The 25,593-nt window shown below is 39.6% G+C and overlaps 1 protein-coding gene across 50 annotated transcripts in view; it reads right to left on the bottom strand.

The window, feature by feature from the left end:
* Window positions 1–25,593, bottom strand: part of MAP4K4 (mitogen-activated protein kinase kinase kinase kinase 4) — a 192,506-nt gene that overhangs the window by 42,415 nt on the left and 124,498 nt on the right. For all 50 annotated transcript variants that reach the window (XM_077958876.1, XM_015112995.3, XM_077958877.1 and 47 more), the window contains 7 exons: window positions 22,207–22,297; window positions 19,922–20,052; window positions 17,664–17,718; window positions 16,116–16,194; window positions 12,132–12,307; window positions 9,473–9,545; window positions 7,896–8,106 (listed from right to left, as the gene is read on the bottom strand). In XM_077958876.1, coding sequence (XP_077815002.1) covers window positions 7,896–8,106; window positions 9,473–9,545; window positions 12,132–12,307; window positions 16,116–16,194; window positions 17,664–17,718; window positions 19,922–20,052; window positions 22,207–22,297 — 816 coding nt within the window. The remainder of the gene's footprint in view (window positions 1–7,895; window positions 8,107–9,472; window positions 9,546–12,131; window positions 12,308–16,115; window positions 16,195–17,663; window positions 17,719–19,921; window positions 20,053–22,206; window positions 22,298–25,593) is intronic.

Genomic DNA, 25,593 nt, shown 5'->3' with positions numbered 1-25,593 from the left:
CTGTAGTAAATATCACACATTACCTTCAGAAGAGAAATTCAATACTTTTTTTATTTGAATCTAACCTTTATACCTAGCATATGACATCCAAAACAGAAACTGCTGTGAATTTACCCAACACTTAGCATTTAGAGAGATGACAGACTCAGGAATCCATTCAGGTCTCTAGGTCCTATGAAATCCAATCAAATCCTAAGGCAATCTTTTCAAGATCACCAAGTAAGAGCACAAAGTCTTGAGCTTTAATTATTACACTAGGTAGAGCCTCATACTTTAAAACAACAACAACAACAACAAAAACACACACCTCCTTTATGCCTCCAGATATCATAAAAGGTCCTCTAAAGTACTCACTCTAAGGCACCTCTGGTGCTCAAATGAGAGATCTCAAGCCCAAGGGTTCATTTTCACATAGGCTTAAATTTGAATGAGCCCTTCTTTTCCAGAGATACAAAGACTACAAACAACTAATCCATCTCTTTGAGAAATACTTATTAAGCACCACAGATATACAAAGATGAATTAGAAACTGCTTCTTTCCTCCAAATCTTGCAGGTCAGGTAAGTTACGTACCTTTAAAAAAAAAAAAACCCAGAAGACAGTGTGGAAAGTGATAAATCTCCCAACACTATCCCACTAAGCAAGTCCTGGTTAGTGGGACCAAATAGTTAAGAACAATAGCTAAGGCACAAAAAAAAAAAAAAAAAAAGTACAGTTACCAACTTCTCTTCCACCTTATATTCTAATAGTTAAAGTGGTAAACTAGATTGAGAGCAAGAATTTAAAGTACCAACCATAAAAACCACTACATTCAGAATAGGCCCTCAATTTGGAGGTAATTGGGGGCACTAAGAGGAATCATTAAAAAAATAAGAAAGCCCTTAATATCTTAACAGGTAATGTGAAAAGCTGGCCTCTTGCATTAGAACTTCAAAAGAAAATATCAAAAACTGAAACATACACACCATCAACAAAATAACATCGGTCTGTACTGTTAACCTTATGCCTATGATTGCAAATAATAAAGCCCAGGGAATTTTAATGAACATGCTTCTTCAGGCTTACCCAACTAAGAATGATAAACACTACATAGTCTTTTGAAGCTTTTACAAACTGATGTAATTTATTTTCTTAAACTATCTTTTCTTTAAAAACGAAATAGAAACAGAAAAACTGTGTGATGCCCTAACGTGATCACCAAATCTCTCAAACTATACAGATTTTATTACTTAAATTTTCCCAAGCGTGCCTAAGTAAATATGTACTTTTCCAACTAAGCTTTAATTATCTAAGTTCCTATTCTAGTTTGGTATTTAAAAGCAAAGCTTTCATCTCACAATTCTAAAAACTTTTCTAAATAAAATTACACTAATAATAGTGAGATCTATTTAAATATACTCCACTGGATTTATTGGCTTCAATGGAAACTAATATATTTTGATAAACCAGTTAACTCTTTGGACTCTGCTATTTCCAAGAACTTCTGCAGTCATGTTACTACACATATATACCATCAACCCTTGAGTTTTTTTATTTGCAAGTTCTGACGAAGTCACAGTAGAGAACTATTCGTTTCTTCCCCATCTCTAGGTAATAAATCATGTATGAGGAATTAAACTCACTACAAAATTTAACTGCAAATATAACCAAGCACCAGACTGGGATGCCAAGAGAATATTTAAGAACTTATAAGGAGTTCTTAAAAGCAAGCCAGCCACCTTCTGCATACCAACTGAGCTGCTAGCTTGACAGGAAGCAAGGCCTTAGCTGTAGGGGCACTGGCATGCCAGGACACTATCATTACTGTGTATATTAAAGCTGAAACTATTTTTTTAAGAAAGGTAGCATGTGCTAACATGTACTCCTGATGTTAGATACTAATGGCCTGCAAAACAAAGAACTTTTCTGTAGGAAAGGAGGAGTGAGAAAATGATTCCTATTTCTTTCAAATACATGGCAACTGCTGCAAAGTGCTTCAGAGTAAAGGAGTTCACTGACTTCCTTCTAAATTTCAGAACTAAGAAACACACAATGCATGCATGGTACAGTTTGTTAATTTTTTACTAAGAAACTTCTATGTTTTCCTAGTGTTACAATTTAATATCAGTACTAATCAAATTTCACACAGTTTTTTTTCTCTTGCTTCCCTTTGTTTTTAATGTCTTCTACTTCCACCACCCCTCTAAAATTTAACTTTTGAGATTTGGAGAAATCACTTTGGGATTCTGTAGGAATGACAGAAATAAATGTTACTGTGTGTCCTCTTGGTGGAAGAAAGGCCAAAAGAAACTGCTGGTGCTCACACTAACATTTACCCTCAGTTGAGGAAGCAGATTTTCCAAAATCACAAAGTGACAACTGAGAGTCCGAGGGTAAAGGCTTTTAAAGGAAAGATGTAAGAAATTTTTTCGAATACCAGCTAAAAGACTCTGAGACAGGAAAGACCCAAATATCCTTATCAGTACTGTTCAAGAATAGAAAGAGAATTACAAGTAGCAGGAAACTCATCTGGTTTTCTCCAGGACACCATCTTGTTTAATATTTTTATTTCCTTTTACTTTTTAATTTTTTATTAAATAGAGATGAGGTCTTGCTATATTCCCAAGCTGATCTCAAACTCCTGGGCTTAAGTGAGCACCCCATCTCGACCTCCCCAAGTGGCTGGGATTACAGTTGTGAGCCATCACGCCCAGACTATTTTTATTAAACTCAGACAAAGGACAAAGAAAACATGCTAACTAAATGTGTGAATGTCACGAGAGTAGAGAGGAACAGATAAAGGATGCCAAATCATGATTCAACAACAACAAAAAAAAGAGCACAAAACTATTGGGATAAAATGACACACAATTAAGTAAGTTTCATTTTTCCTAAAAAGCAAATAAATACTGGATGAAAGAAAAGGTTGGCTTGTGAACAAAATGAAAAAAAAAAATTTAGTTAGACCCAAAGTCTTTTATGAGCCAAAGGTGTGATGATGCTCTAAATAGGAAAAGTAGTATTAAAACTTTTTGGATGGGCGCGGTGGCTCACGCCTGTAATTCCAGCACTTTGGGAGGCTGAGGCGGGTGGACTGCTTGAGCCTGGGAGTTAGAGACAAGCCTGGCCAACAATGGTGAAACCCCATCTCCACAAAACAAAAAATACAAAAATGAGCCTGGTATGCTGGTGCATGCCTGTAGTCCCAGTACTCAAGAGGCAGAGCCAGGAGGATCACCTGAGCCCGGGTGGCAGAGGGTGCAGTGAGCTGAGATTGCACCACTGCACTCCAGCCTGGGTGACACAGCAAAACCCTGTCTCCAAAACAAAACAGAAGACCTTTTTGAGGAAGGAAGAAAATGATCCTTTTCTGAATCTGGATAACTCACTTAGAGTAAACTGACAAAATATGAGTGTACCCATAAGAGAAGGACCCCGGGAGCTCAGCCACACACACGAAGAGCAGCGGGGAGGCGCCGGGAAGAAGTGCTGAGACTCTTGGTACAAACTTGGCTGCATGAGCTCAGCATTCTCCCCTTTTCCTCCTGGAACCATCCAAACAAAACAAGAGAAAACAAAAACCTCATTTTCAGCAAAACTGGGAGACAAACTCCAAAAGAGTTGCAAGGACTTCCAAAGGAGATCCAGTTCACACAGGAGATGAGGAGAAAGCAGAGAAGCAAACAAGGGCGATACTAGCAGCAGCAGTTACCAGAGAGCACCAAGGGAGATGGGAGGTGGGAGTGTATGTAGTTCTTAAAGATGAAGGACCTACGAAGGGCAAAAGCACCATCCCTCACCTGCAAAAAGGGTGCAGAGACAGGAGTGTGTGGATGGCAAGAGAAATCCCCAATCCCAGTGGGCCTGGTTTTGTGGCATCTGCACTGTGTTTGCCCACAGCCTTTACTTTACTGACCATGTTTTGCCAGTCTGCTGACAGGTAACAGTTATCTCCTTTCAATGTTAATATCTTATGAGTGAGGCTGACCATCTTCACCTACTTTGTTCATAAAATAATCTCTGTTCCTCAAACAGTTCTGACTAAATCCTTAATGCCAGTAAAGGGCTACGAACCAATTATGGCTCAAATAGTCAGCCCTCTGTATCCACAGGTTTCACAACCACATGGATTCGACCAACGTTAGGCCAAAAAATATTTGAAAAAATTCCATCTGTACAGCCTTTTTGGTCATTATTCCCTAAATCATACAGCATAACAGGCATTTGCATGGCATTTACACTGTACTTGGTATTAAGTAATCCAGAGATGATTTAAAGTACAGTCATGTGTTGCTTAACAACAGGGATATGTTCCTAGAAATGCGTCGTTAGGTGATTTCTTCATTGTATGAACATCATATAGTGTGCACACACAAACCTAGATGGTACAGCCTACTACACACCTAGGCCACATGGTGTAGCTTATTGCTCCTAGGCTACAAACCTGCACAGCCTGGTACTATACTGAATATGCTAAGTAACTGCAATACAATGGTAAGCAGTTGTGCATCTAAACACAAAAAAAGGACAGTAAAAACATGCTATAAAAGATTACAAATGCAATCTCACCACGAATAGAGCTTGAGGGGCTGGAGGTTGCTCTGGGTGAGTCAGTGAGTGAGTGGTGAGTGAATATGAAGACCTGGGACATTAGTGTACACTACTGTAGCCTTCATAAACACTGTGCATTCATGCCATACTAAATTTATTTTAAAATGTTTTTCTTCCTTCAATATTAAATTAATCTTAATGTAACTTTTTCTTAAAATTTAAAAGTTAATTTTATTCTTTTATGAGTTTAATACACAAACACTTCATATAACTGTACAAAATATTTTCTTTCTTTAAATTTCTATCCTATAAACTTTTTCCTAATTGAAAAATTTTTTTAGCTTTAAAAATGTTTTTGGTAAAAAGAAAGACACAAACATATACATTAGTCTAGGTCTACACAAGGTCAGAATCCTCAATATCACAATCTTCTCCCTCTACATCTTATCTCATTGGCTGGTCTTCAAGGGCAAATAACACACATGGAACTGTCAGCTGTCATCTCCTATGATCACAATGCCTTCTTCTGGAATCCTCCTGAAGGACCTAAGGCTCTTTTGCAGTTAACTTGGTTTTTAATATGTAGAAGGAGTACACTCTAATGATTAAAAAGTATAATATAGTAAATACATAAACACAGTAACATATACTGTATATAATTGTACGTGCTATACTTTTATACAACCTGCAGTGCAATACGTGAGTTTACACCAGCATCACCATGATCACGAGTAACAGGTTGAGCTACAACCCATTACACGTTACAAAGGCTATGATGTCACTGGGCAATAGGAATTTTTCAGCTCCATTATAATCTTATGGGACCACCGTCATACATGTAGTCAGTTGTTGACCAAAATGTTGTTATACAACATATGACTATATATGGAACAGAGTGCACAGGTTATATGCAAAGACTAGGCCACTTTATATCAGAGGCATGGGCATCTGCACTTCTGGTATCCATGGGAAGTCCTAGAACCAATTCCCCAAATAAGGGATCACTCTATTCCCAAATTACCTTCCTTGGACCTGGAGTTTAAGTAAAGCTTAATTACCCAGGCTAATAACAAGCAGCTAGCTGACCAAAAATCCAAACCAGTGGAATTCTACTCATGTGACTTCTCCCATTTCAATATTTTCTTAATCTTTCCTAATTGAGAAAAGAAGCTCAAAGAGATGACCCTGAGTTTGAGCTTACACTGAAAATCCATCATGGGCTAATTAAAACATGTCAAGTACAAAATTCTTGTTTCCACAGACATTCACTAGCATCTACGTAGCTTATAAAACAAAATGACTTTAAAACTTCAGCTCTTCCTTGTGAGCCAGCGCTCACCTTCACCACCTACCACATGCAGAGGCTGGACAGCCAGAGTCTCAAAATCCAAGCATTCTAATTCAGTAAGTACAGTCCATACGCAACTTGAACAGACCTCTGAACTCATTCAAGAGTTATTAAAAAGAACATTGAAAAGGGTCTTAACAAAAATACTATAAGGAGTTTGCAAATTAACTACAAAAGCATTACATAAGCAGCGAAGTTGTCCCTACTACCGGGGAACGTATGTCCTGTTTTCTTCTAAAAGTCGTAGCTGACTATTTGCAGGCTCCTTAGTTCAGCAGGCACCAATTTTTCTAAACAGGCGGCAAATTATAAAGAGTTTTCAGAATCCGGACTACAAAAATACACAAAGTGTATGAAAGATTCCATGCCAAAATGTGCTGTTAAATTAGTAGGATAATATTTAACAGCATGTGTTGCTATTTAATAGACTAAATTCCACTGGGTAATATCAATACAGGGCTTTACTGCTGTTGGGCCATTTTTCTGGAGGAAAAAAACAATGTCTGTGAATTAAATAAAAACAGAAATGATAATGAATGAGAAATTTGGACCTGTGAGGTATGCAGCAGGAGCCAGTCAAGAAAAGAAAATCAAAAGACTCTTCTGACCCCCAGGTGAAATGGCCATGTTTTGGTCAACGATGAACTGCATATACAATGGTGGTCCCATAAAATTATAATATCATATTTTTACCATACTTTTTCTATGATTACATATACAAATACTTACCATTGTGTTACAACTGCCTACAGTATTAGGCACAGTAACATGCTGTACAGGTTTGTAGCCTAGGAGCAAGAGGCCACACCACATAGCCTAGGTGCGTAGTAGGCTGTACCATCTAGGTCTGTGTAGGTACACTCTATGATGTTCCCACAATGACGGATCACCTAATGATGCATTTCTCAGAATGTATCCCCGTCATTAAGCGACCCATGACTGTACAGGGAAATAATATATTTCTGTGCATTAAAAACATGAAAGCTGTAAGGTAACCACATTACCAATGTTAGCAATATTAATGAGTTAAACGAGCAGGTGGTGCAAAATGTACTTCTCCACCAGAGGACACTACAACTTCCAGGTTCAAATTGTTTTCTGCATCCCTTAGTGTCTATGGTTTTTTTGTTTTTTGTTTTTTTGGCTTAAACCAGTAAAAATTTATTTTCTGACAGTTCTGGATGCTGGAACTCTGAAACCAAGGTGTGAGCACGGCCATGTTCTCTCTGAAGGCTCTAGGGAAGGGTCTTTCTTCACCTCTTCCTAGTTTCAGTGGTTGCAGGCACTACTTGGCCTTCCTTGACTGGCAGACCATTATTCCCATCTTGCCTCCCTTGCCACATGGTACTCTTCCTGTGTTTCTGCCTCTAAGTCCAAATCTTATCTTTTTCTTTTAAATTTTGTTTTACTCTAAGTTCTGGGATACACTGCAGAACGTGGTTTGTTACATAGGTAAACGTGGGCCATGGTGGTTTGCTGCACCTGTCAACCCATCACCTAGGTATTAAGCCCGGTATGCATTAGCTATTTGTCCTCATCTGCATCCCCTACTCTTGAGTATACCTAAAGTTAAGGCATTTAGAGAAAAAAATAATTTTTCATGTGAAGAAGGCTGAAGTTTCAGAAAAATATGCACTGGGACTCAGAGGCTGAGAGTGGAAAAGCAATCAGGTCAATCCTGAGCAAGCCAACTTAAACCATAATGCAAAGACTTCACAAAACTGGTCTGATGCCATCTTTGGGACACTTGCTCGGCATCTAACACAGTATGTTGATGAGTAACTGTGGGGCAGATCCAAGTTTTCACAAGGAAGGAAAACATTTCTAAGGCCTCAAGGAATGTGAAGGCCTGCCAGTCCAAAGTGTAAGCTTTCTTTCACAAGTTATGTAAACAGCTGTGCCAGGGGATAAGTATTACCCCAGGAAGCTACGGAGGATATTCCTTGGAGTGGCTAACTACCAGTGTAAATGCAGAAAGAGAAAAGACCAACCAACTTGGACATTTTCCTTTTGCTACCTCTTCTAGCCGTCGCCTCTGTTCTTTCTGCTGCTCAATCCGCTTCTGTCTCTCCGCCAGCAGTTGCCTTTTATATTCTTCCTGCTCCCGGAGCTGTTGCTCCTGTAGTAACTGTTGTCTCCGAAGAGCCTCAGAACGTTCCTTGTTCTCCTGCTGCAGTCTCAGGAAATCTCGACGAAGAGTAGACTCACCAGGCACGTTCACAATGGAACTGTTGGAGAAAGTAGGGCTTTCAGGGGTGTGCACAGATCACACTGTCCTCTAAGTGAGACAGCAGCACCAGCATCCTATTCCATTTCTACATTCATTCTCTGAGTTCTTCTGACTTGAGGGAGGCAACTAATACATTCACAGAAATGACCATAGCTACAATTCAATAGTCCCATATCTTCTTTTATTTATTTAGTAAATGTCTTAAAATGCTGTCCTAGATGTTTGCTTGACAAGACATTTCTACTTAGGATTCTCATAACGATTCAAACTCAGTCAAAGGAAAGGTTGAAATCACCTTCTTTGATTTCACTAGTCCTTTAACTACCTTTTTTTTTTACTTCAGTAAACAGAACCATCAGACCACTCTTCAGTGTTTACACCATTCCCTCCCACTTTCTAATTTCCAGGTCAGCAGCTGAGCCCAAGTGGGTCCTATGAATCAGCCACTGCAAAGATCAATTAAACACACCCTTCCTAGGTGACCTCCCCACCGAGTTACTTCTCCACTGCCATGGCATCCAGAGCAGCACGGCAAAGATATCTCCTTAAATTGCCTTTTTCGCCATATGGTGCTCCTCCTATTCAAAAACAATTACACTGCTCATGAAATCAGTTCAAATTCCTCTGAAATTCTTAGTCTAAAATGGATTAAAATCTCTCCTACACAAGAAGAAAAAGAGATTATGGAGTAGCTTCAATAAATTCTCTTCTCTCTCTTCCAAGTCCCATTCTCTGGCACATGGTTCCCCTTCCACCCTCCCTTTGTTCACTTCATCAGCCACATCCTGCAGCATGGACAAATGCCAGGCACACCCATCTTACAATCCAAAAATCCTCTATTCTCTGATTCATCAGTTATTATGAGGTTCATGCAACCAATCTGACTCCTTAACCTTCTGCTTTACTGAACCTTGGGGAGCCAGAGATAAACTAAAACACACACCGTAAAATAAATCAGGACACACACAGTCCTGCTGGTCCATGAGTGGGACAATTCTTTGTGTGTAGCCATATTCTATATACCACAAGAAATGGTGTTCAATGGCACCTTCACTATCCATGGCTTCTGGAACAATAAATGCTGGGGCACTCTCCCCTGCCTAGGCCCACTCATTTATCAATGACTCGGGGAGAGGACACAATACAACCCTTGGTAAAGAATCACTGGGTAAGAGGATCCAGGGAAGAAAAATGTTTACAGGACAAGAATAGAGAAGAATGGAAGATAGTAAGACGCTGTCTAACTGGTACTAGCAAAGAATTTAAGATTCGTTGTACCACACAGGAGTCTTCTGAAATCCTGGCACAACATAAAACTTAATCCCTTCATAAAGCAGGATACTGAACAGTGGCTTCGTGGTTACCTTGGCTCTCCTTCCTGTTCAGGCACTTCCTCCTCTTCTTCCTCACTCCCACTGTACTCATACTCAGTTTCATCTACAAAGAAAAGGACAAGAGCATCATGGCAGAAAATAAACAAATTCCTGGTGAAAACAGCAACTTGTATAAAGGATTTGGGGAGGAGGGACAAGACACCACGTTCCCATAGTGACAGCATCTATTCCCTAGTCAGCCTTACTCCCTATAGAAAAGCTGATTCCACAGCATTCCAGCCAACCTTGTATGGGGATGCACTGCTGAGGAGGTGCAGGACCACGAGAGGGGGTCCAGCGCCCCTGACACATAAGAAAAGAACCCAAGGACACTAGCAAATTCAACAAAATCCACTTTGATGGCAAAATTCAAAAAGATATGTGACTGCTGAAACTAAGGCAACCAAGATAATTTATTTGGTGATTTTCTGCAATTAGGGATCCACGGAGAGTGCAGCAGAGGGAAAAAAGCCTGTAGGATGGACACAGAGTGAAACATTAACTAGGTACAGGAAAAACAAGCCAAAATGTACCCACAAACAAACCAGGCAAAATCAGAGAAAACAAATTAAACCATATAGCAAAAAAAAAAAAATGAGACTAAAATTTGCTCTACTTAGGCCAGACTTCAAACAAACAGAAGTTTCAACATCAATAACTCACTTTCAGTTCTACAGGTTTCATACAGTTCTCCCAAAAGGCCATTTTACCGGTCCCTTCACTTAATGTCAATATCCAACTTCTAGTGAGCAGTTTCACTCCAGAAACCAATAAAAAACCCAGACAGGCTGAAGAGATTTAAAAGCAAAGACTAGACACACACACCTCTATTTTTTTCAAAGATATACAAGATGAAAATCAGGCTGGGTGCGGTGGCTCCCACCTGTAATCCCAGCACTTTGTGAGGCCCAGGCGGGCAGATCACGAGGTCAGGGGTTCAAGACCAGCCTGACCAACATGGTGAAAGCCTGTCTCTACTAAAAATACAAAAATCAACCGGGTGTGGTGGTGCACGCCTGTAATCCCAGCTACTCAGGAGGCTGAGGCAGGAGAATCACTTGAACCCAGGAGGCGGAGGTTGCAGTGATCCAAGATCACACCACTGTAGTCCAGCCTGGGTGACATAGCAAGACTCTGTCCCAAAAAAAAAAAAAAAAAAGATGAAAATCAGTTTCCTGGTTTTAAAGTGCCTGAGCAATTAAAATATGGTTCCGTATAAATTTATCAGTCTGCATATATAACATAAGCTCTTCTGTATGCTAAACCATCAAAGCTATTTAATTTTAATAGACTCTGCTAGCTTCAAAGGGAAATTCCAGCTTAAATAATCTTCAGAATCCTTAAAATAGGTACTCTGCTATGTTTATAATTTTATACTACGAATCACTAATTATCGACAAGAGGCTGATGGTATCTGGAAGGTAAACCCAGAGAGAAAATAAAGAGGTCACTGTGACTTGAAGACTGAAAGGAAGGGAAGGTGTTCTGCTGTTTCCATCTGCAAAATGTGGGTGATGAGGAAAACACGAGATAATCCAAGGTATCTGGCAAATGTTCCATGAATGTTAGCTATTATTACTAAGTAAAGTTATGGGAAAATGATCCAATATGCAAATAATTTTTTCCTAAACAGTGCTTCCATGTCAATTGAGAGTTAAGGAAAAGAAGTCTTGTTTTCAAGCTTTAGTTAACTGTGTTACAAGTGCATAGCTTAATATACAAAGCCTAATTACTTTTATAACTAAGTATATCAGAAGGAAAAAGGTTATTCTGAACATCAATGATAACTTAACTATGAATACCAGTACAGGCAGAAAGGCCTCCAGACTTTGACCAATTCTTTTACTGCCTTGAACCTGCTCTTCTTAGTTTCTTCTCTGACCTTGAAATTTGAACCAAAAAATAATAGGATACCAGTTATCCAAGTGTTGTTCTATAATGTTATTATAAGGACCCACAAAAGAGAAAGATCAGTGTGAGCCAGCAGCCTCAGAGAAGATGGTTTAGTAAAGATGGTGATGATGTTTGAACTGCACCTTGCTGGACAGAAGGAAAACGGAGAGCATTCCAGGAAGGTCGGCAAAGTATGTGCAAAGACATAAAACAAAGATACTGGGAACACAAAAGAACCTTCAGTAGTTAGCACAAGAGCATGCTTGTGCTGTGCATGCTATTGAAAGCAAAGTCGTCTGACTATGCATGTGGCCCATGCTGCCACACCACTTGTAATAGAGAGGGCAGTAAAAAACCCCTGAGCGGGGTTCTTGGGCAGGAGAATTATACAGAAACACATTGATGGTGATGCTCACAGCAGATGCTCAATAAACCCCAGTGAAATACGCCATGAACACATCCATGATGAAGTAAAATGGGCAGCAACAATGACGTCACCCTCGGGAACAAGAAGAACATCCCATCGTCATGCCTATTTACTTGCTGTAAGCTTGGTGACACACCACAAAGCTCCAGCCAGCTCCACCTGGAGCCAGGCTGGACCCCAGGCCTAAGCACTGAACTGCAAGCAGAGAGAAACCATGCAAGCACTGGCCAAGTGAGCACTCTCACAGCTGGGAAGGGAGTGACCTACTCTAGTTGGCAAGAACCTAAACATAAAAATTTTAAAGGATGAAAACAAAAACAGGCTTAGTACCTTTCTCGCCTCTCTTCTTCCTGGTACGATCTATATGATCCTTAAGCTGGATTCTAACTTGCCTTTCATTTGGCTGATCCCTTATAAAAGGATGTTTCAAAAGCTGCTCTGTAGAGGGCCGCTGCGTGTAATTCTTCACCAGGCACCCTTCTATAAAACTAAAAAATTTCTTCGACCTGTAAGAAGTGAAAAAGATCATCAAATTTCCACCACAGAGAGTAAAGATCCGAAATATCAGTAACTTACAAGCCTCAACATAAAGAAGAGCTTCAGAATTCACCGTGAACATTCTGCAAATGCATAGGAATAATGTACGAAACATAAATAGGAACTCAGGACTGTTGAGGATCAGGAGCATTAATTTAGCACAGTTTAAGTGGTGCATCCTATCGCTAACAACACACCACAAATAGGGAGCTAAGAAGGAAGTCAGATTTAAATGAACTGGGCTTAAATCTAATATTGCACATTAATCACTTAATTACAGGACTGGCGGGGGCAAGGGAGTAGCGGGAGGTCTTTGATAAAATGAAGGCAGACGGGACAGATGTCCGGTACCTAGAAGACAAGGACAGCAATGAGATAAGAAAAGGAGCAGACTCCATGACCAAATGCTGGGGCTCTTGAACCTGTTAATTTGACATTTCAACCAGAGTTCCAAACCAGTTGATTTGTCAGTTCCCTCTGTTTAATCTACAAAGGTGGAAATTACAGTTGTTGAGTTTTTTTTGGAGGGGTTAGGGGAAGAGATGAATCTGTCACCTACATTTGCCATACTAGCCACTTTTACTTCTGCCTGTTTCTCCATAACCAGCTCATGAGGACCACAGCCCTAGCCTTGGTCAGGACACTCTTACCAATCACCTGTCCTATTTTTTGAGACTCATTTCAAGAATCACCACTTCTGGTAAATCTTCCTGGCAACACTCTGCCCTATGTGAACCCAAGTTAGGAACCTTTCTTCTGGGGTTATCTGCTTTTAACAGACTGCATGCTTTATGTTTCTGTCCCGCTGAAAGGTTGAAATGGTACAGGTCAAAAACTAGTTCCTACATCTCAACCTGTAGGCAATGCTCAACGCTAGGCATGCACACCACAATAGGTATGGAATAAAGTTTTGTTGAATGAATGAGGTATTCTTTAAAAATGTGAGTTAGAAAATTAGTTCACTCTTTCTACTTCACTGCCTTTAAGAATCACTTCTATTGTCTCGTATTTCCATTAAAACTTAACTTTTTTTCAATTCAACAAATATTTATGTATCAACTATTTGCATTTGTTTACATTAGGCTCTATAACACATACACATAAGAAATAAAGTGGAGAAATTTAGGTAGATACAACAGCAGACATATATCAAACTTACAGAGGAAGCAAAAACCTGTTACAGTGGATTGGACAAGAAGAAAAAGTAGGATACTTGATATTTGTAAGGTAGGACAGAGAAGACAACATTCCAGAGTGAAGGAATGATATGAACTAAAGTAGGGAAGTGTTAGAGAATAATGAGTTATTTTCTGAGGCTAGTATGAAAAGTGAAAAAGAATGGAAAAATAGGTTAGGGTCAGCTCAAAGAAAAGCCCTTAAAGTCATTCAAAGTCGCTGTTACTTTATTCTACGTTTAATGAGGAACATGGAAGATTCTACACAGGATAGTGAAATGCTTTAACGCAGAGATTTCTAAGACTCAATGTCCACAAAGATCATTTTGGGGAGTTTATTGAAGATACAAATATCTGAGTCACTCCTCAGACCAGAAACTTTGAGGTTAGAGCCATCAGTTAAAAGATTCCAAAAGGATTCCTAAGCATTGTGTCCACAGACTAACATCTGGGAATCAATGGACTACAAAATATTTCCTAAAATCAAGAATCAAGTTCTGCTGGCAGAAGGACACTGATCATCTTTTGAAAGCCATTTCTCCAAAAAAACAGAACTTACATCAGGTGGACAGCAATCACAAGAAGAAGGATAAAGTCTGTAATTATCTCACCCTTTTAGAATACTTGGGTAATATGAGAACAGGGATATAAATGGATGAAACGTGCCATCTAATCCAGTTTAAAGAAAGTTTGGTGTAAGAAAAGAACACAGGAAGCATTTATTGCTGTCTACCACTGTACCTTTGTATCACTGTATGTTGGACACACAGTGGTTAATACAAAACTGTAGCTAACGGACAGAATAATCGGAGTGTGAGGAACCCTGAAGACAGCATTAACTTAGCAATCCTTCCAGTACGGACTTCTGTCAACAAAATCTGAGAGAGATAAAGAAAAGGGGAGAATGAGTACTACTTAATCAAAGCATGAACTGGGTAAAGAGTTACTCCAGCTCCATAGCTGATTCCTTGGGTGATATCAGCTATACACATTGGGTTTCCCTAGGCATGGCCACCTGAGGATGTCCAGAGTTATTATGTCATAACACAGAAGACTGACTGGAGCTAAAATCCTTACAACTCCGTGGCAATAAAAACCATTCTAAACACAGGTAAATGGAATCAGACAGCCACATGGAGTCAGACGTGCCTAAAGACTGTATAAAAACTGAGAAAAATCCTGCCAGCAGAAGACAGAGGGGAAAGGATGGTGAAATGTGTTGGGGGAAAGGACAGTGAGATACAGGGAGAAGAAGCACGAAGAAAACTGGTATGAAGATGGGTGTTGGCGTGCAACAACATAGGGGAAAAGAGAACTGCAAATCACCAGAAGGTGAGTAAACAAGAAAAAAAGCATAAACAGGAACCGCTAAAAGGCCAAATTCAGAATGGAAGCTTAACTCTGAGATGTTCTGCGTATTTCAGAATGAGAGTCAAGAACCTAAGATGAGGTAGCATCAATTGGAAAACTAGTAAGAACTGTTTAAAAAAAAAAAAAAGTCATATAGCAGGTAGGAATCAATGAGTCCAGAAAAACAGAAAGAGGAACACAAAAAGGAGGGAAGGCCATGCATGATGAGCCAGAGTACAGACGAGAACAAACAGGAAAAGGACCCAGAAGGAAATTCAGGAGGGAAAGAGGGGGCAAAATTCTCAGCAGAACCCAAAACACTGCTCTCTCTCTTCAAGATTTTACAACTAACCCAACAGTATGTTCCCACAATGCTGCAATCCTAACAGGTTCTCTCAGGGAAAGTCATCCTCCTCCCTCTCTCTCTGTGGGTATCAGTACTCTGTCTGACAAATGTATGAGAGTTACAAGGAGAAGGAAAAGTGACAGCCCAAGAAGATTAAGCCATTCTGTTAATATGCTATTCTGCAATGAAAGCTGGTATGTCTAACTTCAGTTAAAAAATAATAATAATTACAGTAAAAGCCTCCATTAATTTTAAAATCCTACGACATCTGAGGAACTGCAAGTCAACATAGCTTTTTTTTTTTTTTGAGACAAGAGTTTTGCTCTTGTTACCCAGGGTACAGTGCAATGGCGTGATCTTGGCTCACCACAACCTCTGCCTCCTGGGTTCAAGCGATTCTCCTGCCTCAGCTTCCTGAGTAGCTGGGATTACAGGCATCATCACCACGCCCAGCTAATTTTGTATTTTTTTTCAGTAGAGACAGGGTTTCTCCATGTTGGTCAGGCTGGTCTCGAACTGCTGACCTCAGGTGATCCGCCCGCCTTGGCCTCCCAAAGTGCTGGGATTACAGGTGCGAGCCACCGGGCCCAGTCACTTTCTTTAATGGAAAGATGTTTAGAAGTATATTACACTTAAAAGAATGTCTAAATATTAAAATAGAACATTTGTCTTTAGACATGTTATAGTGTTTCGTGTGGTTGTTTGTCACCGTTTTGTAATTCAGAGAGAATTTATCAAGAAAAATCTCATTTAAAAAAAATCAACGCACCCTTTAATTGGAGTTTTGGAGAACCAGTTCTTGTGTTCCCCAGAATTAGAAGGGCCAGAATTTTATCTCAAAGCAAAGTATAAGTAAAAAGAAACAAAAAAAAGGAAAAGAACAACAAAAAACCATATATAGCTTACCATTTTTTTGACTTCAGCCGGGGAGGAGGGTTTCTGGGAATGAGAAACAGTGCTCTCATTGGATGCATGTCACAGAGAGCTGAGGAGAGGAGACGGTCGTGTCAGTATGGCACTTACTTTACTCATTCTTGATTTCTAGGGCTCAGTCATAAATAACATGAAATGCTCTGGCCCATCGTCTGACTGACAGGCTTCATACCGAGCAGTCTAGACACCTAGTTATGAACTCCAGGGCATACCTTGAATTTCCCATTTAAAAACAGCACAGCGGGAGGATGAGAGCAACAAGAAGAATATACATTTTTCAACAGACATTGGAAAGTTTTCATAAATCTAAGTCTTACAGGAACTAACACTTAGGTTGTTAAACTATCTGTAAGATTACAATGAAAACGATTGCATTTTCATAGGGTTGTTGTCGAGATTAAATAAGATATGGCTTGCAAAGGCCTTCACGCAATGCCTGGAACAGAATGAGCACAGTTAGGCCCTCCAGAAATGCTGTTTGTTGTTACAGCTAAAAATACTAGAAAGAGCAAAAATTGAGCATGAAATGGATTTACTTCTGTGCAATTACTGTTTTTGTACTCCTATCACTCACCCAATAAAGGTGTGTTAGGCACACACGCAGGCATTACTGTGTCACCATAGGCAATGTGCACTTTCATGTGTTTCTTTACCTTCAAAAGACCCTTACAAGGCATCTGGGCAATGAGGAGGGGCAGACAATACTATTCCCCTTGTGAACAAAAACTGAGACAAAGGATGAGGTGGTACTTCCCCGCCTTACTGTCTCAGAGGGAAGCACAGGGGAATGTATGGTGTTTGAGGCAGATCTCTATTTCCACGCTGAAAACTAATTTTTAGCTGTCAATAATTACTTTCATTCATTCAACAAATATTTATTCAGCAGCAACTATGTGCTGTGCCAGACAGTTATACATTCTTTGTGTAGACCTTTTTTAATGGGGACAGCAGAAAATGCAGGGTTTTTTTTTCCTTTGCTCTCTGCAATTCTACCTCATCCGTGATCAAAAATGAATTATATGAAGTTCTCATTAATTCAATCCAATGGAGAAGCAAAAACTCACAAAATTTCAGTTAACACGCACAAAAAATTATTCTATTAATAAAGTTTTGCCTCCATTTGTAAACTCAAAACTTAATACTAAAATTTCATGTGTTAGGAGTAGTTTCACTGAATTATTCAATTTAAAATGTAAAGAGAAAACTTACTACTTATTATTTGATCTCAGCACTACTTCAGGTCACACATTTGAGTACAACTTAAATAAAAGAAAATGTAGCCTATAGGCCTCCTAGAGATATTTAAAAGAAATAGTAATAGTGGTTGCCAAGAATTCCTTTTATATCTAAAACTTGACTATATTGATGATGCCTTCATCTAAACAGTCTACCAGAAATGCCTTTATCCATGGAGCTGAGCTGTTCTTTTTGAAGTCTTGGGAGAGATTTAAGTTACACGTTAACAAGTGAGCTAAAAAGAAAAGTTACTTACGGGGGGAAAAAGAAAAGAAAGTTACTTACGGGGAGCACCTTCTGCCATCTCGATGGCTGTAATGCCACAAGACCAAAGATCACTCTGCAAAAATAAAACAGTATGTTACGGATACTGGAGTAGCTACAAAGCCACTAACTTACATGTCTGGCTATTCACACAACTTTGCTATATAAACCAAAATGAAGTTTGCCAGAAAATTAAAAGTACAAACACATTTGTAGAACTTATGGAAGGAGGGAGGGACGGAGGGAGGGAGGAAGGAAAGAAGCAGAAAATTGATTTGATTAAAACCACTTACATCTATGAATGAACTAGAGCTGGTCCCACTTAAAAACCTCTCTCTAACTGTTCAGTGAATGGTCTACGGTTCAATATATTTCTTCATTTCTTCATAAGCATTCAATACTTTAGACTTCTGGCCCAGATGGATGTTTATTGTTAGTAACTCAAACTTAATTAAGATTTTAAAGTTTAAAGGCCAGAAACCATTCTTTACAAAGTGCTCCCCACTGAATTCATAAAACCTAACATGGCTCACTAATTCAAATCATGCTACTAAGCATCCCCACCCTACTTGCAAACCAAACAAGTCAGCTGGTTTTCTGTACATGGAATCTTTTTTTTTTTTTTTTCTGATTCCCCTGAAATACTAAATTTAAAATTTGAATTAAACTTCACTTTCTACTCAAATATAAGTTCCATGAAGGCAGGCATTTTTGCCAGTTTTATTTACTTTTGTAATGGAGAGTACTCACTAAACACTGTTTGATGTACTGAAGTCTTATCAGACAATATTTCTTAAAATCCAAAAAAAAGAATTTTTGAAAAGCAGATGAGGATAGTTATTATCATTACTATATATTTGTTTATATGCTATCCTAACCAAGGAATTAAAGTTGCTCAGTTTAAAGGTTTTCTAAATAATCTATACTTATATTACAAAGTTCAGACACATATATCTGAATACAACAAAAAGGAGAGACCTATCATTCCTCCCTTATTTTCATTAAGCTTTCTATACTATCAGGGTACACAAAGGGGCTCATTACCCTAATCCAGGGGCCACTCCTGGCAATGAGCGGGGGATGAACAGCTCTGCATGTCCCCTGCTGTGAGGCAACATGAAGAACCTCCACCTCCACCTCCCCAGTGGTGATTTTGCTAAGAAGGTTTTCCTTGATACAAATTAAGCCTTTCTAGTTTACAGGAAACAAACTAAATGACATAAAGAAGTAATGAGACAAATCTCAAGGGTAGAACATTAGACAACAGGCCCAGGCTCTTCAGAAAGTCAGTTTTATGGCAAAACAAAAACAAATACAAAAAAACGAGGTGGGGGTGGCAGTGGAGGTGGTTCTAGATTAAAAGAGATTAAATAACCAAATACACTGTCTTGTTCTGCATACCAGCCAGGTCTAATTACCAACTTTGTATTAACTATTTGTATTTACTTAGGTATAATAATTATTTGGGGAATGCGGGAAAACATTTTTAAATTTTAGAGACATGGTAAAGAGTGGAAAGTCACAAAGTCTGTTACCTATTTTAAGATACTTCAGTATATAAAAAATAAAAGTTACTCTGCACTACAGTCTTAAATTAAGTCTCATTAATTGGATATTTGTAATAAATACTAAAATACATGGGAGACTGTTAAGACATGAATTCCATTTTGCATATCATTAACAGGTATATTAACCAGACTGGCTCATCTAATTAAGGCATGGATTTTTAAAAACAGCTTTTGTAAACATAGTAACCCGAGTCTGATATCAAATATGGATTTACATCTAGATTTTTTTTTTAAAGTGCATTATTGATTCAAGTCCCTAGAGGTCACTCTAATAATTTAAATAAATTTGTATACCAAATCAATGCTGTACAGCAGTTTAACAAGAATAATATAAAATTTCACTCGAAGCTATTATTGTACACTGGCAATATTTTAAAAAGAATAAATATTCGATTCTAATATATTCTTCAAGTTAAAAAAAAAAAAAAAGGATAGTAAATAGGAACAAAAAGCTCTAGGCACGACAAAGTGCTCCAGACTGCTTTGAAACCAGTGTATTCCTTAATGAGAACACAGTCATGTGATACAAATGGCCAAAAAAGACAGCATCTGAATACTGTCCTGAAAAATCTGCACCTGCAATTTTCCTCACTGAAGGTCTTCCTCCCTGAAAAGGCAGGCAGACAAGGGGTGTGCGATTTATAAGCAAAGCCGCCATCCCTCAGGCATGCCAGTGGCCCTGCAAAGGCCTACGGAGCAGGTGCCTCTTACTCTGTAATCATAGGTGGCATCCGGGTTCTCATCACAGGCGATGACCTCAGGAGCCATCCAGTAGGGAGTGCCTATGAACGTATTTCTCCGCCCCACTGTCCTGTCCAGCTGAGCACTCACACCAAAGTCAACTGTGGGAGGGAGAAAAAGGAAGAGAAAGTGAAACACAATTACAAACCAGATATACTTGTGAAAAAACACAAGGAGGAAATGTCTTCGTAGTAAACTGAAACAGCAGTGCTTCATGAATATGCGATCCTCCTCAAGGCAAGCACCACTGGTCAGGAGTGCCCTTCCACAGTAAAGCCACCGAGACTGTGAGATCCTCTACCAGTCTGGAAGCTTCTGTGAAGCCTGGATCTGGCTGCCTCCCCAGCTTCTCCGACAGTGACCAGCAGAGGGCCTTTTGAATGAACCACAACCTTCAGTGCTTTCAGAGAACTGCCGCAAACAAGATCAAGTCACAGAGAGCCCCAGGTTCTGGAGAACTGACTGAAGACACACTTGACTTACCTTCTTAAACAGCACTAATAACCATAAAGGTAAGAAATTCACAAAAGTTTTCTTGAAAAAAACACAGTACTGAATCAAAAAAAAAAAAAAAAAAAACAACAAGCTAAATCATATGTTCACAAACAACACACCCTAAAGCACTTGGGACTTCTGCTGATTTTTCAGTGACTTCTGCATCCCACCCAATTGGATGGTGGTGGTGGTCTAGAGGACAGTTCAAGGATGGGAGGCAGAGCTGGCAGGAAGACCATGACCTCTAACGGAATGCCTGCCATCCGTCCCTGCCAACACTACCACCACACACACTACCACTACCCAAGCAGGAACCTGCAAAGGTGGAGGCGCCCATGCAGAAAGGCCTACGAAGCGCTGAGATGACTAAAAGGGATCATAGATTCAACTTCTATGCACAGAACACGCTCAGAAAATGGCTTGTCCAGGGTGTGGACTTACTCACTGAGTACTCCTTCAGAGACAGAGACACACGGGCCAGGCAGCACAGGAACCAGGGACACACAGGCCAGCCAGTTAGTGCAGGAAGCCTAAGCGAGCATCACAGCGACTTGGAAGGCAATGGTAACCAATCACTAAGTGATCGCTCAGGTACTATCAGAGGCCGATAGCAGGAGACCAGTGCAGGGAACGCACAGCTCACTGAGTCATTTGGTATGAGAACTGCTCAAGTGCTTCCTTGAGGGGAGCCCTGAGGGGAGTTTCCAATTGGGCAGATTCCTCCATAGAAGACCAACAAACACAGACACTATGCAAGGAGGTAACTATGAAGGTCTTACTTTTACAGTACAACAGCTGTGCCTATGATTTCTAAAAGAAAGGTGGACCAGACCCATATAAACAGAAAGAATTTTGTTATGATGTGTTAGTGGAAGAAAAATTAATACAAACGCTATTTAAAAATTTGATACAACACTTAGATGAAAGTGGAATAAGTTCAGACCCAGCTAAAGGAAACAAGAAATATAAAAGAACCCTTGTGAATAACTCCAGGAAACCACCACGGGCTGTAATTACCTATCCATGCAGAAATTTATCAAGCACCTACTACAATGAAGTCACTATGCTGTGGGTGCTGGGTAATAGGCTATTTGCTGCATTCCCAGAATTTACATTCTGGCAAAGGAGACAGTAACAGAAGTAAAAAACAATCACATAACTATAAATTGTGAACAATACTATGAAAGAAACAAGCAGCAAGGCCCAAGACAGATCAGAGGTTGGAAAAGGCCCCTGAACATGAGAAAAAAAACTGTGACTTCAAAACTGAAGTCAAGTCTTCCCAATGGGAAACAGTTATGCAAAGGCCCCAAGGCAAGATCCAGGAAGTTTAAGAAAAGAAAAAAAGACAGTGACTGATGAAGAGAGAAGTAAAGAGGGACATAAAATGAGGAGGGAAAAGTAGCAGGCATCAGATCCTACATGGCTTTTTATAGGCAAGGGTGAGAAATGTCGGTTTTATCCAAAGTAAAATAGGAAGCCATTAAGGGTCTTTAAGCAGGAAAGTGGCATGGTCTGATCTGAAGATCAGTCTGGCTGCTGTATAGAGAACCAGGGGGCGGGAGGTGGGAGGGAACTAACATGGAAGTGGGGAGGCTGGAGCCAGGCTAAGCAATATGCTCGGTTCCCACATTCTTAAGAACAGAAATAGAAAACATGGGTAACAGACTGAACTTTTAGCTAGATGGAAGCAGAACTGGGAGTGCAGCTGGCTTGTGCCAGGTGCAATTACGAGATCACGCCGCACATCCATTACATACCAAGTTTCACCTCTGCATTCTCAGTCAGCAACACATTCTGGCCCTTGATATCCCGGTGAATCACGTGATGAATGTGAAGATGTGCCAGTCCCTGAATAGGAAAGACAGGCCTGAATTTTAGTTTTCTGTGACTATAAGTAAACAGCCAGGAACACACCTTTTATAAGAAAGTACACATGTGGACCAACGGTGTTTGTGAGCTCATGAACATTAACTTCACTCTTAGTGCATTCCCAGGAAGACAGCACCAATACTACCACACACATAGAAAGAAGTCCCCCCCGCCCCCGCCACATTCCCAGTGGGTTAGGTTCCCCGTGTGAGCAACATGACCACTTCTAGCTGTGCCTTTAAGATACACTGCAGATTACCATCTGCAGTTTCTCTGCTATAATTTGTGCTATTTGTGTACAGGGTGGTTCCTTTCCCACGCTAAATGTCTAGAGGGTGACCCCGTGGGCATATTTGAACTAGACACATCTCAGGGGAAAAGCAAAGGGCAAGAGAGGGCTTTGAAATCTGGCTCTTTAACACTGGCTAGCCTTCCCACTGCACAGTGACAAACTGCTAAGTGCTGATCAATCCCACCTCCATCCCAAGCATAAAATGATTGTGCTGTCAAAAAGAGCCTTGTGTTCAAATAAAATATCTTTCTTTCCCAAGGAAACAAACCTACTGGGCATATAACACTTTTTGATGACCTTGTATCTGGAATGAGGCCCAAAAGCTTGTCTCTTACAAGAGGTGGTGGAAGAACAAAAACACATGTTGCATCCAAATATGGTCCAAGAGACAGTAATGCATCATTCTCACAACTCATTTACTTATTCTGTCCTTAGCTAGAGAAGCCAAATATACAGCTCACCTCCTTAAGATACAAGCAACCTATTTACTCTAAAATGTCTCAATCCAAAAAGGGCAGATTATAAGTAAGGGTTATTTGATTTTTTTCCTGTTTATTCTTTTTTCATGGGGTTTTATTGTTATCATTACTTTGTAAGATATGAATTAAATACAACAGCTCCTCTAGAATACTAATTTTTCTAACATAGGGGGTTTCTAAACATTCATTTACTGGTCTGTCTAGGAAACAGAGCAAAGCTTATTTGACAGCTCTGTTTATTTTTCACAACACAGGATGTGCGGTATTATACCACAAAGCACTGACTAGAGAAAAAAGCACTAAAAATATATGGTACCTTATTGCTATAGTTAGGAACAAAGTACCTCCTCTCAGCATGGTATAACTTCAAATAGCAAAAGGAGAGACACAAAAGCTAAGTTCCCCAATTCTTCGTAATTCCTATTTCTATTACTTCAGTTCATTTTTGTTTTCTAACTTGCCAACCTCTTCTTAAACTTTTACAGAACTATCTTAACAACAAACATAAGCACCCACATCTTGTCACACAAATGTGGCTTGCATGCACTCTTGTTCATTACCAGCAATAAATGTATGGAACAATGCCTGTTTTCCTGTCTATACTGCTACAGGATCACTGCTTCTACAGGGAATTAAGTGTATCTAATAGCTCTGCAACAATGTTATATGATTATTTGGAAAAAAAGAACCTTTTTCTGCCATTAAGTACCTGGGAGTGTATGTGTGTTCAACTAGTCCCATACCAGAAATCAGGCCACAATTATTCTTCCTTAGCAGAGACGCCAAGTCCAAACACTCAGTGAAGCACTATCCTTGAGCAAATGCATCCATGTTTCTAAACCAGGAAACATTTTCCTCTAAACTCTCTATCATGCATGGTCACGGAACAAAAGAGCAGTCAAAGGCTGTCATACAGCATTGGTTAGTGAAAGCTCTAAGTTCCCATGTTCAATATGAAGATACTGCCATGTAGAATGTAAACACGGAAGTGGGCTGAAAAGAACATGCTGGCCTTGCTGCTAAGCCTTGTGGTCCAGAGGGTAACAGTGTGCTGGCTCCAAAAAGCACTTCTCTATTGGCTGCGGCCTACCTGCTTAGGACCCTCACCATTCAAAGGGTCTGATCATAATGATCATAATGTCTAAATCCAACATCTAGTGAGAAATGAGGAAAGGTTTTGCCACCACAGAAACTGTCTAACCCCAACCGTCTTTGAGAACACAGCTTATCTCTCTGGGGGTGGCTGCATTCCTTTCTCATGAGGCCTTACCTCCAGCTTATCATCTTGCCTTCTCTTTACCAAAGCCAACTCTTAGTAACCCCTATAATGAACACGCACTACTGCATGACACACGAACTCTCCCTGAGGCATTTGCTTGTTTTTAGTTAATTGAAACTTTTGTCACAAGGAAAAATTCCCATTCTAGATGAAATGTAGGCGAAGGCAGCTCGTGTTTCAGATGCCCAGTGAGGTGAAAAAGATTTCCTGTGTCTCAAAAAGATGTTCATTCACATGTCACACTCAAGCTGGCTTAGAGGCGTCAAACAACTTTGGCTTTTTTTAAATGTTACTGGAGATTATTGATGGTAAAATGGCTAAATGTACATGTTACATATGATAGGTAAACAACGCTTGCCTGGGTATAGAAACACATTTGTCTTTGAAGGCTGAAATACATTTGATGCCTAGGACATTAAGCTAAAAGCTACTTCTCTGCTTGAGATATCTATATAAGAAAGGTAGGGGCGTGGGTGCGCAGGTGGGGATGTGTATGGCAGGAGAGTGGGTGTTTAAAACAAAGAATAATGACAACAGTTAATAGTCACTGATAGGTAGCTATGTATCCAAATGTTACATTAAATGATTAATATACACTAACTCATTGAATTCTCCTAACAAAAGTAATTTCAAAAGGTTGGTATCTAAAATGTATAGACGAGGAGAAAATAAGTCCTGAAAGTTGAATAACATAGGGTGTGCTATAGGTAAGCAGCAGAGGCAGGACTCAAACCCAGGTATGACTTATGCTAGTCTCCAACCACTCAACCAATGTTCTATCCTGCCTACCACGCTAAAGAGTTTTAGTTACTAATAGAAGAAATCCACCTGGCCCAGTACCTGACTTCCTTTACAGTAGTATAGGGAGGAAAGTTTCCCACATTTAGGCTCTGCTTTCTGTAATACTCATAAAAGATCCTGATATTTTAATGACATTTGCAAGTGTTTATAAAAAGATGGTTCTCCTGTCACCCTACCCCACCCCCCACAACTAGTCTTCTTAGGGGAATTGCCTCTTTTCAAGGACTACATAAATATCTAAATTTAAAAAAAAAATTAAACGTTTCTCTAGGAAGTCTAGATGGCAGTTTTTAAACCTGCAATCCTCTATGAATCTTACATATAAAAAGTGGGATAACTTTACTTATTAAAAAAATTAAAATAACTTATTCATTACTTTTAAGTTTTTTTATTAGTGGGGGAAGCATAAGAATTGGGCTTCAAT

Source organism: Macaca mulatta, chromosome 13 (assembly GCF_049350105.2).
Source record: "Macaca mulatta isolate MMU2019108-1 chromosome 13, T2T-MMU8v2.0, whole genome shotgun sequence".
NCBI classification, from domain to species: Eukaryota; Metazoa; Chordata; class Mammalia; order Primates; family Cercopithecidae; genus Macaca; species Macaca mulatta.
The sequence above is the reverse complement of the archived record's forward strand: the minus strand, read 5'-3'. Positions and strand labels throughout refer to the sequence as shown.